The sequence below is a fragment of the Larimichthys crocea genome, chromosome XI, assembly GCF_000972845.2.
Source record: "Larimichthys crocea isolate SSNF chromosome XI, L_crocea_2.0, whole genome shotgun sequence".
NCBI lineage: Eukaryota > Metazoa > Chordata > Actinopteri > Sciaenidae > Larimichthys > Larimichthys crocea.
In genome coordinates, this window is record NC_040021.1 from 8,075,413 (window position 1) to 8,094,146 (window position 18,734).

The window sequence follows — 18,734 nt, forward strand, 5'->3', positions numbered from 1 at the left end:
AAAATATCCACTTATGATTAAAACAACATCATACAAACGAAGGTACATTACATTTTCTAACTATAACTACGAATTTGCCATGACAACAGAAATGTCTTCAACGTTTCACTATATTTATAGAAGAACACATTGTCATCAGACTTATATATATTTATATATATATATAGTATATAGAGTGAAAATCATGGATTTATTCCTGTCGCCGTCTCCTGTGTTTTTTACAGTCAGCAGTCACTTTTCACATCATAATCAAACTCGTGTGTCTCAGATGAAGTTTTTGGGGTCGTTTAAGTTAAAAACATTTAAAAAGCGAAAGCGAGAACAACATGTTTCCCCGTTTTTAATGATGTAAGTGATGATTTGCTGCATTGAACACCATCTGGACGTCATGAATTATATTCCACTTCTAAACGTTTTTATATAGCTCCACATTTTTACACTTACTGTTCAAACTAGCCAGTCAAATCTTTGGAAAATGAACTCCTTCAGAAGGAAAATGACTCCAGTTCAGACTGAAATCAGTCTGATTTTTAAGCAGTTAGTTGTCTCGACCAAAAAAACAGATAATTATGAGCGTTTAACCTCATGAGCAGAAGCAGATTCCTGAGCTGTTTGAATACCAACTTTCTGAGCAGACTTTGGACTCCCTCACCCTAGCTAACCCCACCCAACCCCCACTCCCCTCACCCTGTGTATAGGCTCCCAGAGGAAATTTGCCTTTACCCTGCTGCTGTCAATGCAGTTCAAAGGGTTCATTCAGTTCGTCTCTCCCCTCTTTTCTCCTTTCTTTTTTAGTGAAGGGGTTATTTTTTTGTCGTTTACTTCATGCATTCCAGCCACCCAATCCTTCACTTTTTTATACCCTTTGCACAGGGAGTGTAAACAGTGTTGGCAAAGCAGGTCATCTCCTCTCAGAGTCATTTTTCAAGAGAGTGCAAGAGAGAGAGAGAGCGAGAGAGGGTGGAACATGTGAAAGCTTTTCCATGCAAAAAGGTGATAATTGTCTTAATTATTGAATTCATTTAAAACACTTTGACTTCACTTTGTTTTCATCCACACACTGGTTGAGATTTCTGCCCTCTGTCTCTGTAAAAAAAAAAGAAAGAAAGCCCTGCAGTTTATTTCTTTACATTTTATCAAACTTCTTTCTCAAGATTTCGTTAAGGGATATTTTCAATCAACGAAAAAAAATCACACAAAGTCTCACAAAAGCTAGAGTGTGCCATGTGCTCCATACACTTCACCACAAAACTCAACCCCCACAAAAACTTGTAGCAAACATTTTCTCGCCTCATTGAACAGAAAATAAGCCTTTAAACGTCGATTTAAAATAATATTTAATACTCGTGCCCGCGTAATAAATAAAAGTCACTTTCAATCCGACACGGGTTTTTTTTTAAGAGCATGTAAACTGTTTTGTTACCTCTTCTGGATCCTGGATCATTTTCCACTTGGATTTTTTTGGAAGAAAAATCAACATGAACTTTTTAGTTTTTAAGGTGTCCAATCACGTCTTGTTGACTATTTATTATTTTTATTAATATTATTATTTCAATCCGACACAGCTTTCCTCCTGCAGGAGTAAACAGGGTGAAAATATCTGAATGAAATATCGGTGACGTCAGAGGGGGGAGGTTTGGAGGAGAAGTAGCGCCTTGTGGAGCCGGTTGCGCCAAACATTGCGCACAATGGGACAAAAAATATGTGTTTACGCCTCTCTCCAAGCCACCGTTTTCCTTTGCGCCTTTTTTTTATTTGTTCCCTTCGGATTCTGCGGGTCAGTATGTTTTTTTATTTATTATTTGCTTCCACTTTTTTAAAAACCTTTTTAAAGTTTCCCATCATTTGATGATCACAAATGTAGCATGAGAATAAGCTTGTAACCAAAAATGATCGATGCATTTCCTGATCGGAAGGCCCGTGCCTCATATTCATGTAATATTCTTACTGAGAGTTTAAGATGGTTCAGAAGTGATCTTGCAGTGATTGGTCAGGTTTTGTGTCTTTGTTTGTTTCTTGGTTGTTTTCCTCATAAGGACTTATTAGTTTTGATTTTTAACTCCTTAAATCATTGGATTGAGTTTTGGCGCAGGTGCGCGCGTCTTTAACTTCATAACTTTTGTTGATTTTTCTGTGCTAAAAGAACAGATGCATCATCTTTTTGTCATGTTCCTAAAAAGCCGGTCACTTCAGGTCAATAAGAGGCAGCTTGTGCAGCTTCACAGAGGTGAGCTACAGCCGCACAATCAGTCTGAATGGTTTTTTTGTCTTGTTTTGGTGCCAAATTTAAGCTGAAGAAAAAAGAACATTTGCCAAAAAAAGTGACTCACCTGTAAGAGAGGGAGCGGACATCCTCCTCTTTTTTTTCTCCCCCCACCTCTGAGAATGAATGAGATGGCACAGGCGGATCAAACGTTTCTTCCCGGTGTGCCTCTTTTTAGATGGAGGTGAATGTGGAGCACAAGTACAGTTGAGCCTGTTGGACGTGAAGCTCGCAGAGACGCTCTAGTTTGAATTACATGTTTAAGCAGACTTTAACCCGGCGGTATGAAGCCAAGCGGCTGAAATCAAAGAGATTTTCCATGGATGAATATTTTATAGTGACACTGTAACATAAGCTGCGGGCAGCATGGGGAGGCAGGCAGATTTGTTTTTGTTTTTGTAAACGCGTCAGAGTGAAGCAACAGATTGCTCAGAAGCTGTTGTTGCACATCTGGAAGATCATCTGCAAAATGATTTTTTTTTTCCCATAGTCAATTAATGTTTGTCGGTCAATCTGCTGCTCCTCAACGTTTTGTATGTATCAGTAAGGCTTCCTGAAGCTCAAGTAGAGGATCATTTTTTGATAATGACACATGATTTATTTTATTTTTTTTAATTTAAACCCAATCTTCTGGCTCTCTTATGTCTCTATCATGGCTCTTCAAACCATGTGGCACTCATGGCCTCCCCCACCTCTTTCTTTCTCTCTTTCTCTCTTGTTGATAAAGATCCATACCTCACATCCCCCACCCAGCTAGTTTACAAGCAGTATTCACCTATTCAAAGCCATGAAGGAAAATCTAATCCTTTAAAACATGCCAATGAGTCTTTTTATCCGAGTAGACAAAAAAAATACAGATAAATAAAACAGTCACATAAGAGGTCTTATTCTGTAACACAGGCCTGATAATATAAAATATTCTACCTCAAACCTTCACCACTGATCTGACATCTGCTCTTCACTCACTCAGCCTTGTGTCTCCACTGAGCAGCACCAGTAAACTGTTCCCAGACCAGTGATTGGGAGCTGATACCCCCAAAGAACTGCTGGGATGGATGTGAAATGAATAGCGCCACCCATCGGTCCTCTACAAACCCTCACCTCCATCAGATAGATAGATAGATAGATAGATAGATAGATAGATAGATAGATAGATAGATAGATAGATAGATAGATAGATAGATAGATAATCCTTGTTTACTAAATACATTTCCTCTACAGAAATAGTATATTATATTACTATAGATACAGAGGTTTTATTGCAAAATTTTCATGTGTTATTTATGTGTTATATTAAATCTTAGACATACAGTACACGTATGATTCAAACATATAACATGCAGGAGTCTGAACGTTGGCAGAAAGGTGTATTCAAAAATGTAAACACACTATAACTCTCATAATAAAAGATTTCATTTTAACATACTGCAGAATGTCAAAGAGCTCAGCTTCCTCTTTTTGTCACACAACCAAACAGACTTCTCTTTATTAATCAGATTAAATATATAATAACAGTTCAGTAAGCAGTAAAGAGCCATGGGGTTTTCCATGTTGCTTCTTTGAGAGAAACTTATACAAAAATCACAAGACAGTGTGCAGATTTTAGCTACAGAAAACAAAGTAACTAAAGGTTCATCTCTCACTGTGTTTAAAGTCTGTTTGTTGTGTTTGATTTGCCCCCATGCTACAGGATCAGATTGTTTTCAGACTAGTTCAAACTTCAGATCAAGTTTTTTTCTCTCCCACTTTTCAAACTTGTAGTGTGAAAAATAACTTTTTATTTATTTTTTTTAAATTTTATTTTATTACTTTTTATCACTTTTATTATTTATCCATTATTTAAAATCTGGTTTTCCAATCCTTTGCTTATGTTTATAACCCTGTTATACTAATAGCTCCTTGGTTAAGTTGGTTAAGTCTAATGTAAAAAAAACAGTTTGTGATTATTGTTGACTATTATTGCTAAATTAACAAATGAAGGTTCATGACATTTATGTAACTTGTAGCCATGACAACAGCTGTTTTTGTGTTCTCTATATATTTATAAATGCTCTTCCGCCGAGTAATATAGTCCTACGGGGAGTGGCTGAGCTGCGATTTCCGGTCGGCGCATTAATATTTCAGTGCGGTCACAGGTGTGTGCTCATTGGATATTTTAGAACGTCTTCAAGCGTGTCAGCCAATCAGAGATCAGGACCCGGTCCCGGCAGTTTTCAGGACACGGTGTGTGGACAGAAGTTGATGAGTGCGCATATTAAAACAGTTTAAACTTTATATTTGACATGTTTAATATATCCAGTCCATAACAGCTGCTCTGTCTGCCTTTGTTCAGTCTCTGTCAGATAGGTCCGACACACGTGAAGCGCCCTCTGGTGGCTCATCGGTGCCTCGCGCATGCGTACGCGCACGCGCATGCATGCATGCATACATTACCTAAGGCTGCATACATTATATGTTTCTGGTTGTGAGATGATTGAAGGGAGGGTTGTGATTTATTTTATTTTATTTGCTGATGATATTTGTTCTGACTAAGGAAGTGATCAAACTCCACATGGACTCATATATATTACACGTTTTGTGATCAGACCTCATCAAATCTGCTGAATGTTTGCATTGAAATTAATTACTGCAGTTCATATTTAGGAGGATGTAACTCATGTGCATGGACTCTGTGTTTTTCAAAACCTGCAAAGACTTTAATTCACTCACTGAAACATGAGTTATTCTTTGTTCTTTTTAATTAGTTCTTTATTTCTTACATTTTAACTGCACATGCTTCTTTAGTCTCCCTTTCATTCACTCTGAGCTGTCGAGTAAATCCCAAAGACAAAAGTTGAAGCAGAAGTGGATTCATGTGTATGTAGAGCTGAAAAGCTCAAGATGAGAAGATCATTTAGATTTGTAAGTGTTTAACATGTAGTGTAGTGTGTGAAGGAAACTTTCCCCTAATAAATAAATATTTAATTTGTTTGTTTAAAAAGGCATCATTCAGAAGAGGTTTCTGATTTGAGTTTTCAGGATTTTTTCTTTTTTAGTTTCAGCTTCTTACATATCTTATATGTATGTATGTATATATATTTTATATATAGAAAATAACAGTTACTACAACTAAGATTTACGTGTTATAAAACAGGCTATTCTCTCACACTGTGTTTAGCTGCAAAGTTTGTTTGTTGTTCAAAATGAATTGATTGGATTTTGTGCAACTAAAGAATTTGAATGTTTTTATTTTTTTTTAAAAGAAGACAAAAAAAAATAGCAAATCTCAAAATGTTTTAGTTTCATCCAGATGTTTGGAATCTAAATAAAATTAGAAAGTTGAAACGCTACATTACACTATTTAAGTGCCGTGATTTAAATTTCTTTAAAAATATCAAAGGGAAAAAAAAGATTTGTGCACATTTCACTTTTCTTGGTCTGAATGAAGAATAACTTCTCTTATTTATGTTATTGTAACAGTCATCATTGTCATGATTTCAATCTGTTTTATTGCTGATCAAATAGAACGGAATGAATGAATACATTTATCATTTATTAAACTGAACTGGACGTGTGAAAAATGGACAGTTTTTACATGTAATGTGAACATTTATATTCAAATAAAAGAAGATATGTATTTGTGTTGATAGTAAGAATCTAAGGATGTTTTTCCCAAAGAGCTTTTGAGTCACAACAACTTCAGCAACACAAAGAAATCAATTTATCACGAGCTGACAGATTTTAGTTTACAGTTTTATCTTCTCAAAGTTCATGTTGCAGTTTGTCCACATGCTGAGGCCTAACAGTCAAAACACTGTGGCTGTGAAATGGTGTTTTGATAGAATTATGTCTCGATAAAAGGAGAGATAACAGAGAGAAAATGTGACTTTTAAATAGATTTAAATGGTAAGTAAAAACTTTGTCTTCTCTAGATTATTTTTGTTAAACGTGAAGATTTCCTCGTGTGTGTTACAGGATTTTATTTGATTTTAATGTTTCATTTATATAATAAATGATAATAAACAATGAAATGAAAAGCAAATAAATAACATTTATTAAAACTGTTTGTTTTGTTTCTATTTATTTATTTATTTTTTTTAGTTGAATTTAATTTTCCTTTTTTTTTTAAAGAGTTTGTAAGAAGAGACCTCAGGTTGAAAACATGAAATCTGTGCAGTCTTCTAGAAGTATCTGTACTTTTTTGAAAAAATCCTCCATGAACATGAAAGTAAAAGTTGAACACGAAACATGTATGTTGAGTAATCCACATGGGGCCCTCTGTCAGACCACCCTCATTTTCTGCTCCTGCTTGCACGTGTAGGTCCTTTTTCACAGTGACTGCCCCCTGGTGGACACGGACAGAGCCGCACTCTTGTGTTGGATGAATCAAATACAGTTTCTAAAAGCTTTGCAGCAGCTTTAAAGTAAAAAAAATAAATAAAATAATCACTGGTTGTGCTTCCATCCATCCATTTTCTGTAAGCACTAATCCTCATCACGGTCACAGGGTGCTGGACTCAATGCCAGCTGACACTGGGTCAGAGGTGGAACACCCTGAACAAGTCAGCAGTTCATCACACGGCTCGCATGTTGTTTTTTTACACTTAAATCTACCATTTCTATGCATTTCAGCTCTTTAATAACTCATTATTCCAATAAACCACAGCCGGCTTAACGACTTGTTATGAACAATGACTGATCTGTCATTTTTATAAAGAACAAACCGACACGACCAATCGCTGTTTAAAAAGTTGTTTATTGTAATTGTGGCATTGTGTTTTGTTCCCTTTTTTTAAAAAGGTAAACAATCAGCACATGTCAAGAGGTAGAAATCATTTATCAGTCTGAAAGAAATGTGGGGACTGACTTTTAAACACACACTCACACATTACATTCACACACACACACACACACACTGCAGTGTTTTTTTTTTTGTTTTTTTTGCAAGTTTCCACTCACTCACTCACACACGTCCCACATCCACAGCAATACTGTCGACTGTAACGGCTTTGCCAGACTTGTGCATGCTGATATCATTCGACGTCGCGCAGCCTCCATTCTGAGCGCAAACTAAAAATAAATAATATGCATCATGTTGAAGCACCCAGAGGACTCGATCTTCAAACACACTTTTTTTTTTTTTTTTGTTGCCACTTTGACCTCATGACTGTATCTGCTGATTGAATGATTACTGTAACCGTGAAGATGTCTCATCTCTTTGCACACCCGGCACTGATAATATAGTCATTTAACTCGTTAGGAGTAAAAAACATGGCCTGCAAAGGAGAGGGTACGTTAGCTGTGAGTGCTGCATGTTGGCTTATATACTGTGTGCAGGGGGAGAGCAAGGGGGAGGAAAACAAACAAACAAACAAAAGATAGTTACGGTAGCTGTGTAAACATGAGTTAAAAGATCCTCTAAGTCTTTGTGTAACGTTAGAAAGAACGTGTGAACAGTTGGACTTTTCAAAAGATTTGAGAGAAAAAAAACAAAAAACAAACTCATACACACACACACCCACGCAAACACACACACACACCATTTAAAGCCAGGAGCAGGTTATTTGACCCAGGAGATGTTGAGACAGCGAGCGATAAAGGCGTAGGTGTCGGCCACCTCCTGGATGACCTTGCTGGTGGGCTTGCCGGCGCCGTGACCTGACTTTGTGTCCACGAGGATGAACAGAGGGTTCGTCTGCTTGGGGCTGCGGCCGACGATGTGCTGCAGGGTGGCGATGTACTTGAGGGAGTGCAAAGGCACCACTCGGTCATCGTGGTCCCCTGTCAACAGGAGCACAGCGGGGTACTGGACCCCGTTGCCCTCTGGGATGCGGATGTTGTGCAGCGGGGAGTATCTGGCAAAGAGGAGCGAGGAGACAAAGAGTATGAGCTATGAGTGTAGAGAAAACATTTATGCTGGTTTGGGCTGATTCTATTCTTAATTAACTGATTCATCATTTTATCTGTAAAATGGCAGAAATAAAACGCCTCTTTCCAGAAATTTCCCCGAGCCCACGGCGGTGCCTTAAAATACTTTTTAAAATAGACAAAATATTCCCCAAAATGTTCAATTTACTCATTTATGACAAAGAAAAGCAGCCAGATCAGAGAATGTGTGGCATTTGTGTTTAAAAAATGACTGACTGATTTATCAAATATCAAAAAAAGTTGCCTATCAATACTGCCTCAAGCTACAAATGAATAAATCATTTATCATGTGGGAGTTTTTTCTGGTGGAATCAGTCAGTGCGGTTCATTTTTTGATCGTTACTCCCGCGTCTTGTCTCTTCACGGTTCGGCTCCGGCGTCACAGTTTTAGTCACTGCTTTTAATTTGCTCATTAAATCAAGACTGCTGCAATTAGATATGCAAATGAGCGTATTTATAGCAGAGGGCGAGCACTACACCTGAATCAAAGACCACCTCCACTATGATAAAAAAAAAAAAAATACTTTTATGAAATAAAGAGGGCTATAGGCACTATTTGACAGATCAAATACTCAATATATTTAACGAGTGTTTACGTAATCATCTAATAACATTGCTTACAACAGAAGCTGTGTCTGGGTCTGTAAATAAAAAGGTCCAGGTAATATTTGCAGCATTCAAACAAATTTAAGATAAAAACCAAAATTTATGTCAGTACTGAGACGAGGAAAACGGGAATGAAGCACGATCGACAGGACTACAAACATGTACTGTGTGTGTGTTCTGGTCACTGAGCACTTACTTGATGAGCCAATCAAACTGCTCTTTGTCTTCAGAACATCCGAAGTCCGTGGTCCAGGCGTGACCGATGGTGAACTTGTGGAATTTGAGCATGTCCATGACGCCCACCTGAGCCACAGCGCAGCCGAACAGCTCGGGCCGCTGGTTCACGCAGGCGGCTGAGAGAGAGGAAACACGCGGTGAGGGGTCATGAAGCGTGCAGCTGAACCGTGACGCTTCATCTGAAACGGATCTTCCTCTACATTGTTGTTCTTACATACCTACGAGCAGGCCACCGTTGGAGCCTCCGTTTATAGTCAGCTTGGAGGGAGAAGTGTATCCCTCCTTGATGAGATACTCAGCTGCGCACTGGAAGTCAGTGAAGCAGTTCTGCTTGTTGGCCAACATGCCAGCTAAAAAAAAAGTAAAGACACAAAGGTGTGTAAGTTGTCGATAAATATAAAAAGACCACGCGGCTCAACCGGTGCGCGTCTCACCTTTGTGCCAGGTCTCCCCGTACTCTCCTCCTCCTCGGATGTTGGCGACAGCCAGGACTCCCCCCAGATGTCTGACAAAGATGAGCCTGGAGACGCTGTAGCTCGGCGTGATGGAGATGTTAAAACCGCCGTAGCCGTACAGGAAACCCGGATGGGAGCCGTCCAGTTTGATGCCCTTCTTGTGAACGATGAACATGGGGATTTGAGTGCCGTCCTTGGAGGGATAAAAGATCTGGCACAAAACACGCAGAAAGATAAAAACAGGACTGGAAACGGAGCCAGGGATGACAGCGGACGGATATGTTTGACACAGATGGGGAGCAGTGAATCTGATATTAAAACACACAAATGATCTTTTATCTGTGCTCATCCTGCTGCCAACGAGGACTTAACGTGTTATTGGTATTGCTCAAGGACAATGAAGCTATTCTTGAACCTTCATCTGTCCTTGTGTGAGTCAGACGAGAGAGAGAGCGAGGGCAGAGGAACTCACAGAAAATTGTGTCCTCTGTGGCATGCTTATTTTCACAGTGTTATTTCTGTGCTCGCTGTCCTCGGTAGGAATAGAACAATAAATCTCTGTGAGACACTGAACATCCAGGAACTCGACTGACTTCATTTAAAAAAAGAAAATGTCAGAATGAAAAACCAGTTTGAAAAAAAAGTAGAGAAATATATATACATATGACTTCCGCCTGTTTTTTTATTTATTTATTATTTTTTAAAACCTCCCAGTCACACTTTAACAGTCTGAGTTGGATTTGTTCTCAGCTGATTTCTCTCTTGACAGTTTGATTAATACTCGTTATACGTCGGGTCAGTACTGAGAGAACTGGGTCAAGGTCGGGCAGAGGATTAATAAATGTCTACACATATGTTCTTACCAGAGGGTATATACCTGCAATGTATCGCTGACACGTCATTACATAAGCAGTGTAGTGTTGTTGCAAGTGTAATCTAAGTATCCTTAAATATCCACCTGAGACACTTATGAAACTTTAGGTTCAGTAAACTTAGTGGACTTTTTTTGACAGGCAAGAGGGTTAAAAAAACAATTCAATAGTATAATGTTAATAAAAATGATACAGGCACAACCTGAATACAACCTGAGTGGTTTTATTTTTAACATAACTTGAGTGTATCTTCTGAATATACAGCACACTGAGGTAAATGAAGCATGATTTCAGTTTTTGTTTGTGGCAGAGAGAAGTGACGAGGAGAAGAGGATACTCAATGTATCATTATGCTTCTATGTTTACCGATCCACGCTGGTTACTGTACTGGAAAAATATGTTTCGAACAGCTACACTGTTTTTTTTTTGTTTTTTTTAGTTACAAGGAACTGTAGTTACCTGGGTGGTCTGGTAGTCAGAGGGGTTGAAGCCCTTGACGGTGACTTCTCTGAAGATGTGCGGCTGCAGCGGCTCCTTAGTCAGGTCACAGTGGTAAATGATGGCTGGATGCAGCAGAAGAAAAACTCATTTGTTCTACAGTCTTTAAATCGCTTTGGCAATGTGTGGGGAAATGATTTTTCTATACTACCTATCCAGAAATGAAGTTAAAGCAACATAAACTATCCACACTTTAAAACTAAAATAACTTCCCACAGCAGTAAATGTAATAGAGCAGTTACATCGTCGTACCTGGGGAGAGGAAGGAGGTGAAATAGTAGAAGATCTCAGAGTCCCTCTTCCGTCCTGTGAAACCCACCACGGAGCCGACGTCAAGAGGGAAGGTCCTCAGCTCTTCCCCCGAGCTCAGACGGTACATTTTCAACACGTTCTTCACGTCGTGGAGGAAACACACAAACAGGTAGCTGGAGTACGTACAGGTGGCGAACACTGCAGGGGGGAGACGACAGATAAGACGCTTTAACAAACAGTCCTGATATCGTAATAATAAAAACATGTCACGAGTGTTTCGACAGCTTACCGATAACGTCCTTGTCATGTTGAGGGATGAGCTCCTTCCAGTTGCTCTGAGCTGGAGAGGCAAAGTCGATGTTGATCAGGCGGTAACGCGGAGCGTCCAGGTTGGTTTTGAATGTGAACAGCGTGCCCTCGTTGGTCACGTACTCGTACTCGGCGTCAAAGTTGTCGATTAGCTTCACCCACGGCAAAAGTCCTGAACAAAATGAAAGCTTTAAAACATGTATGGACAAAGTGACACTATAAATAAAACAATTTTAAAAAAATTATCGATTCCTATTTTTTGTGGAAATAAATTAAGAATAAATTTACCGTTCTCAGTTTTTGTATAATAAAAACACTAGACTTACATCACAGCTGTGTTTGTACTTACCACGTAATGGTAAATAATAAGTGTAACATACCTGTAATACCCTGAGGAGTGGTCTCAAGGTCACAGTACCACAGTCTGTTGACGGGATCACAACCTTCCCTGATTGACAGCAGCACGTAGCGTCCATCATCTGACACCTGCAGCATACACACGATCACTAAACTCCTCCTGAATACCAGTGAACACCTTCACTCTTCCTCAGTCAGATGTTAGTAAGTGAAATAACTCTGCAAGCACACCTCAGCTCCACTCATCCACTTGGGATGGTCGGGGAACTCGGCGCACAGCACGTCCTCAGACTGCGGAGTGCCCAGAACGTGGAAGTACAGCTTCTGGTGCAGGTTGGTGGAGGTCTCAGTGCCTAGAAGACAAAACATTTTTATTTCATTATCGCCCTCTAGTGGTGGCAAAGAACAAGTGAGGCAGGTATGAGATACACACAAGTTTTAAGAGCAGAGGAAGTCAAAGGTAGAAATCTATCAGACTGAAGGGGATCCATTTTTATCTTCAGTTATTGAGCTTTACCAATTAGTTTCTCTTTTAAATCCTGAGAGATCGTTCTGGCAGCTCAAGCAAACTTTAGTATCTGTCTGAACGCAGCCTGACGCTGTCTTGACCTCACCGTCGCTCTTGCCCTCCTGGTCGGGGTAGGAGTTGTAGAAAAGTCCCTTCCCGTCATGAGTCCACGACATGCAGCTAAACTTGACTCGCTCCAGGCGGTCCTCCAGCGGCACGGCGTCTTCAACCCGCAGGAAGCGGATCTCCACCCAGTCTGACCCGCTGGCACTGGTGCCATACGCCAAGTACTCCCCGTCCTCAGAGAACGCGTAGCCTTGAAGACATAGGAGGAAAAGAAGCAGGACATTAACAAAGACACCAGAGGATGTGGATGCTATAAACAGCATGAAGACAAAATTTTGTCAAGAATTTTTTCTGGCAATCTGTCCTGGCACATTTAGACATTGCAGTGAAATGTAGTAAATATATAATACAATTACTATTCAAAAAGCAAAGAGTGCAATATCCAGAAATGTAAAAGATGCCCAGTAATAAAAACACAGTGCCGGTCTGTTGTCACAACAGTCTTAGTTGATACCTCGCAGGGCAACGGTCCCATCATCAGAAAATGTGTTTGGATCCAAGAAGACTGTGGGCTCAGCGTCCAGGTTCTCCTGCACGTACATCACACTCTGGTTTTGGAGGCCTGTGTTGTAGAAGTGGAAGTACCTGAAAGAGAGAAGAGGAACTGCTCAGGCACAGAGAATCTTCTCAAAATCAAATCTGGAATATTAATCCTACCTACTGGGTCCATCAAGGCAAATCAGTATTTATAACGCTGATGTCCATGTTTTTTTTTTTTTATATTTAAAAAAGATCCGAGTGTGCAGGATTTATTGGCATCTATCAGGAATACTAACTGAATAGCCCTCGTCTCACTCCCTTTCCAAGCGTGTAGGAGAACCTATAGTAGCTGCAAAACCTGTGAAAGCCTGTATCTGCCTGGAAGAGGACCCTCTCCCTCTGCAGATATAAAGAGTTCATTCTAAAAAGGTAATGAAAACACAGATATTCTTATTTTGTAGGTGAATTATTATATTCCATTTCTGTCAACAGATTCCACTGGATGTTGCACACCGGACCTTTAAAAACCTGAAACCCACCCACGAGTCTGTCTGTCTGTTACGGGCTCGCCTCACCTGCTCCCCCTCTTGAAGGGACAGCTGTACTTGGGGTAGTCGTACAGCTCGGTCATGCGCTCCTTGAACAGGTCTCGCACCTCGCAGCGCTCTAGAAAGGGCAACGTCAGCTGGTTCTGAGCGGTGACGAACGCCTGGCGGAAGGAAGACACAACACAAGACACGCACGTTTTTAGGAGGAGGTCACTTCCAAGAATGTTTTTTGATTTATCTTGAATAGTTTAGCTGAGGAAAAAAAGCCGGGACACGTGTTTTTACATCATCATCATCATCATCAGGTATAGATATTTCTGTCTATTTAATTTCTGTGGGTTTTTTGCCCTTTTGTTTGATTCTACTTCTGTAGTGTATGTTACACTTTCTGCTGCTTTAACAAGTGAATTTCCCCGTTGTGGGATAAACAAAGTATAATCTAATCTAGTCTAATCCTCCTCGGTAAACAGACTTCTGGTGATATCAGCACAGCTTTAGGCAGGTGGTGTGCTGGACTTCTTCATGAGTAATAACAATAATAAAACATTTTTCTGGATACTCAAAGACACTGTACATAAAAACATCAAAACAGAAAACAGGACACTAAAAACACATCAGACTAAGCGAAACATTAAAAGCAAAAGGTGTGTTTTTCTGAGTGATTTGAAGTCGGTACAGTCATGGATATGTTTGGGGGAGAGAGGAGGGCAGCTGCAGAGAAGAAGGCTCCGTCTCCCCCAGGTTCGGTGCTTGGTCCTGGAGGGTGGTGGTGGAGGAGATCAGATGAACGGAGGAGGCTGCTGTGGCGATGGAGCAAGTCAGTGAGGTAAGGAAAGAGGGTCTGAACAAGGAGCCAGTGGAGGTGCTGGAGGACAGGATGTGGTCACAGGTGTAGGTGCAGCAACACTTTGTGCACAGACACACTCACCTGTGTCTTCTCACTGTCCGGGTCCTCCAGCCAGCTGTATGGATCTGCTACCCTGTTGCCATGGTAGTCATCCACCTGAGGACAGGTGAAGCAGGCGTTGGTTTAAAATGTCAAACTAGCTCACCAGGTGTGGCTAAAAACAAAGCTAACAATCTAAGCACCGTTTTATAACAAAGCGTCATGTTAGTTTTTAAGTCATGACTTAAAATGCTTGTCAACAACAACAACAACAAAAATCAGTGCTAAGCTAACTAGCGTGCTAACAAAGCAGGCGTCCGTTTCAATGAATGAAGCGATGATTAAGCATCCCGGCTTGTTAGCACGCTAGTTAGCACGTTTTTATTTTTATTTTTACTCACAACTGCGTCGTCGCGGCAGGCCTGCGGGTACTGGAAAGACATGTTGGAGGTCAGTTTTCGGGAATGGCGTATGAGAAAACGCTGCCTCAGAGAGTGAAACAGTGGCTTTGATAAGAAGAAGAAGACTCCCTGCACCCTGTGCAACATCAACCCCAGGCTACACACACAGCCAACGAGAGCTTTGAAGAGAGAGCAGCCGCTTTTCTACCGCGACATCTACCGACACGAAGCGACAACAGCATGGACTGTGATTACAGGGGCGGGGAAACCTTAGACACTTACAAGGGCCCACGACTGGCAGGGCCCCCCGAAAAAAAAAAAGGTAAACACCAATATAAAATGATTAAACCATCATCATTGAGTTTAATATTTCAAATATAATAATGAAATTAATTATCTCTTTGTTTTTACGTGTTTTGGGCAGTAAAAAGTAAATAAAAATGGCCTTTAGTACGGAAGCCCTAAAGTACGGAAGCACATTGCTGCCACCCTCCAAAAAATAATTTGGCTCAGTATCACGGAATTACGTGAAAAGTTTCATGTTATAAAGTGATATTTATCATGTGTTATAACGTGATATTTATCATGTGTTATAACGTGATATTTATTTTGTGATATGAAATTATCATGTTATTTCATGATGTGGTATTCTCACGTTATAACGTGAAAGTATCACGTTATTTCGTGATATGAAATTATCACATTATTTCGTGATATGAAATTATCACATTATTTCGTGATGTGGTATTTTCACGTTATAACGTGAAATTATCACGTTATTTTGTGATATGAAATTATCAAGTTATTTCGTGATATGAAATGATCACGTTATTTCGTGATATAAAATTATCATGTTATTTCATGATGTGGTATTTTCACGTTATAACATGAAAACATCAAGTATGGTTTCACTTGAGATCAGATCAATAAGAAACGATGCAACCTCAAGACTGTCGGATTCATTCTTTCTTCCATACCACCCCACGTACTTCAAAATCCTTTGGAGAGTACGCATACTGATAACAATGTCATCTACAGTGCTCAACAACTGTAGTATGTCACCATGTCTCAAACCAAGATTAAAGTATAATTGAATTAAGCTATGTAGACGAGCCATAGTCAGTTTACGGACTGAACCATGCCGTGAGGGACGCGTGTTGGTAACTTATGAAATCAAGTAAAACCATACTTGATCTATCTATCTAGTGAACTGCACTGCATACTGTATGCAGACTTGCATGCATGTACAAATCACCAGCAGTAAATATTGTGCTAGTACTAATATTGAACTACAAGACGCAAAACAGTTTCAAGCCTTTGATTAGCGTTATGTAAAGCTTTTGATGGGATAGTCAGGTCCTAGAGATGTGGTGACAACAGCTGCGCAGAAGAGGCGCCCAATTTGATTTTTTTGTCATGGGGCCCAAAATTCCTGGTGAATACCAACTATTCCGACCAGACTGACTGCTGGAGTGAATACTTCAGCAAATAATTTTCACAAATTTTTTTGGACTGTCCCTCTGTGGCTTCATTTTGGAGAGAGATTCTTGGGGTCCTGGAGAAAAATGTAATATTTTAGGGATAGTCCCATTTTAATTATTAATTATTTAATTAAAAACAAGTGGTTGAATCTCAGAATGACACTTTGGTTTTCTTTCGTGTCATGCAAAGAAAACTGTGAAGTTCTAAATAGAGTTGTTGCACTTTTGGGTAAAGGTTATCCGGGTCCACTGGGAATCTCCATCACCGCTCTTATCTGTGTGACAGGGGTGGATAAAGGTCAACCCTTCACTCTTCTTTCTTTCTTGCTCATCATCCTCTTCCTTCCTCTCCTTACTTAAGCAATCAATCTGGATTTGACCATCATTATCACTGGCACCTACTCTTGCACAATGACTGATAGCATGAGATAAGGCACACTGAGGCAGCAGTAACTTGAGAGATATCAGCGGATTCATGTGAAATATGTGTTTCCAGCAGTAGTCCATGTTATTGAGTGGTTAAGTACAGAGGCCAACTCGCTGAATGTGTTGTGTTATTTGTCCGTGACGCCACATTGTGACTAAGTCATTCTACAGCTATGCAGATAAGAGGCTCGAGACATGGTTAATTACACATCACACATTTCAGTCAAAAAGGAAACACATTGTTTGGATACCACTGCTGATCATACAGTCAGATGTCCTCCAGGAGATTCCAAAGTGATACTTTCGGATTTGGTCTGAAGTGTGTCAGAACTGTCACGCCGTGGGGCCAGATTGTAGACAAAGACAAGAACGTTCTCGACTAGTGACATCCTGTCATGCATGAATGGATGGTGAAAGTGTTGAAAAACATGAGTGGAGTGCAGATAGAAGGAAAAAAACTGTTGTTTTGTGTGAAGAAAATATAGTTTTGGGTGTCATGTGGTGTCACTACTGTTATCAGGTCATTACATCCTTTCTCTGCTCCCGGGGAAAGAGAGATTTTGGTCTCTTCTGATGGACTTTTGGTATCGGAAATGTTTGTAGGTGGAAGTTCTGGGTCAAAGGATGGTTTCTTCCCCACCCCCATCCCCTTCCCTTCCAACTCCATTCTTCTTCTCTTCCTTAAGCTGGAGTCAGGAATACCCCTCTATGCAAAGGGGGATCTCTTCCTGTTTGCCTATGTCAGGATCAGATATGGGTCACAGAACTATTGTCCTCTGACGCCTCTGTTTCCCTAACAAACCCGAGCGAGAAGAACACTGACAGTTTGAATGAGCGTGTTTGTGTTTGCATTGAAATATGGACTTTTTATGCTCATAGAGTGGGCGGGTTTTTGGATCCGTGTGTTTGACATAGAATTGGGCTTGGATGGAAGTGGCCATGCATGAATTAGACCTTCTTGTTCCCCTGTTTTCCTCTATTGTCCAGAGTCAACAGTGATCTGTCCAACGTAGTTGGAAGCACCTGTCTCTGTTGTGGCAGACAAAGGAAGATGACCACCTGTTGTGTTTCACTGCGCAGGGTTACCACAAGGTTAACTGGTTCATAAATCTTCATGGCTTCACTTTGAGTGGCTCCTGTGAAGAAGTGCATTTTGTTAGAGGTGTTTCGCATCTGATGGATTGGTAAAGCAGGAAGGAAGCTGTTGATCATGCCAGTCAATGGAGGTGACTTTATACAACCATTATTCTACCCATGAAAACCATTGAGGAGGTATCCTCATTCACAGCGGTGCAAACAAAACAGCTAATGATAAAACAAGGTATGATAGCTAAGCTTAAAGGCAGATTATTACTAAGAAAAGTCATGTATAAGGTGCACTGTAAGAGAATGATACTTCTACTGATTACATTCATTTTCATTACTGGCCTGTTATGTGAGAAAGTGTCACAATATGCAGCTTATAGTGTCAGGTTTTCTCAGACTTCAGAGGGTATTTATTTATCCGGTTACATTTCAGATTCAGTTGCACCTAACCTGCATGTAGCTAAAAAAGATTTCTCAGGTTGGGACAGAGAGGCAACAATAAAGGTTGCATTAAAGCACAGAGAAAATAAAGACAAATTCCTTGTATGTGAAAACCTGCTTGCCACTAAAAGTTTATATTTCTGATTCTGAACTGTGTCATCTGCATGAAGATTACATTTTCAGAAAAGGGACAGTTTTATGTGTCTAACTTAAGGACAATATTTGAATATCAAGCCTTGCTGAACGCCTTTAGTAATATTTAAAATATCAGAATGAACATCAAACGTCTTAGTAGTTTTCAAACCACAGGCAACGGGCAGAATGAAAACCAAAACCAGGGAACCTTTGTAAAGTATGAAATGCTTTATACTTTAAATTCTAACATCATGAGTTTCACATACCACGATGAACAGATAAGCCCCGTTTGTCAATCAATGGCCTCTTTTACAGTACGTGCACAGAGAAATCCTTTCTTGTAAGCCGATGCACATTCACATAACTTGATAAGTTGCCAGCATCCTGATATCAAACAGACCGTGCAATCTAAAGCCTTTTATACTTTCACTTCTGTTTTTTCACTGTTCACTGTTCACTC

The 18,734-nt window shown here is 40.0% G+C and overlaps 1 protein-coding gene across 1 annotated transcript; it reads right to left on the reverse strand.

Annotated features, from left to right (window-relative positions):
- Positions 1 to 6,981: 6,981 nt before the first annotated feature.
- prep (prolyl endopeptidase) lies at positions 6,982 to 14,929 on the reverse strand. The gene is made up of 14 exons (XM_010741030.3): positions 14,706 to 14,929; positions 14,347 to 14,421; positions 13,446 to 13,579; positions 12,845 to 12,975; positions 12,371 to 12,580; positions 11,988 to 12,109; positions 11,780 to 11,885; positions 11,380 to 11,571; positions 11,091 to 11,288; positions 10,800 to 10,903; positions 9,448 to 9,679; positions 9,232 to 9,363; positions 8,973 to 9,129; positions 6,982 to 8,097 (listed from the first exon to the last, which is right to left on the reverse strand). The coding sequence occupies exons 1-14, from the start codon at positions 14,850 to 14,852 to the stop codon at positions 7,803 to 7,805; spliced, it is 2,235 nt and encodes a 744-aa protein (XP_010739332.1). The 5' UTR covers positions 14,853 to 14,929; the 3' UTR covers positions 6,982 to 7,802.
- Positions 14,930 to 18,734: the final 3,805 nt, after the last annotated feature.

Coding starts and splice junctions, on each gene's coding strand:
- prep (XM_010741030.3), bottom strand. CDS start 14,852: ATGTTGCACAGGGTGCAGGGAGTCTTCTTCTTCTTATCAAAGCCACTG. Junction 11,886..11,987: donor AGTGGATGAGTGGAGCTGAG/GTGTGCTTGCAG, acceptor TGTATGCTGCAG/GTGTCAGATGATGGACGCTA. Junction 11,289..11,379: donor ACATGACAAGGACGTTATCG/GTAAGCTGTCGA, acceptor TCCCCCCTGCAG/TGTTCGCCACCTGTACGTAC.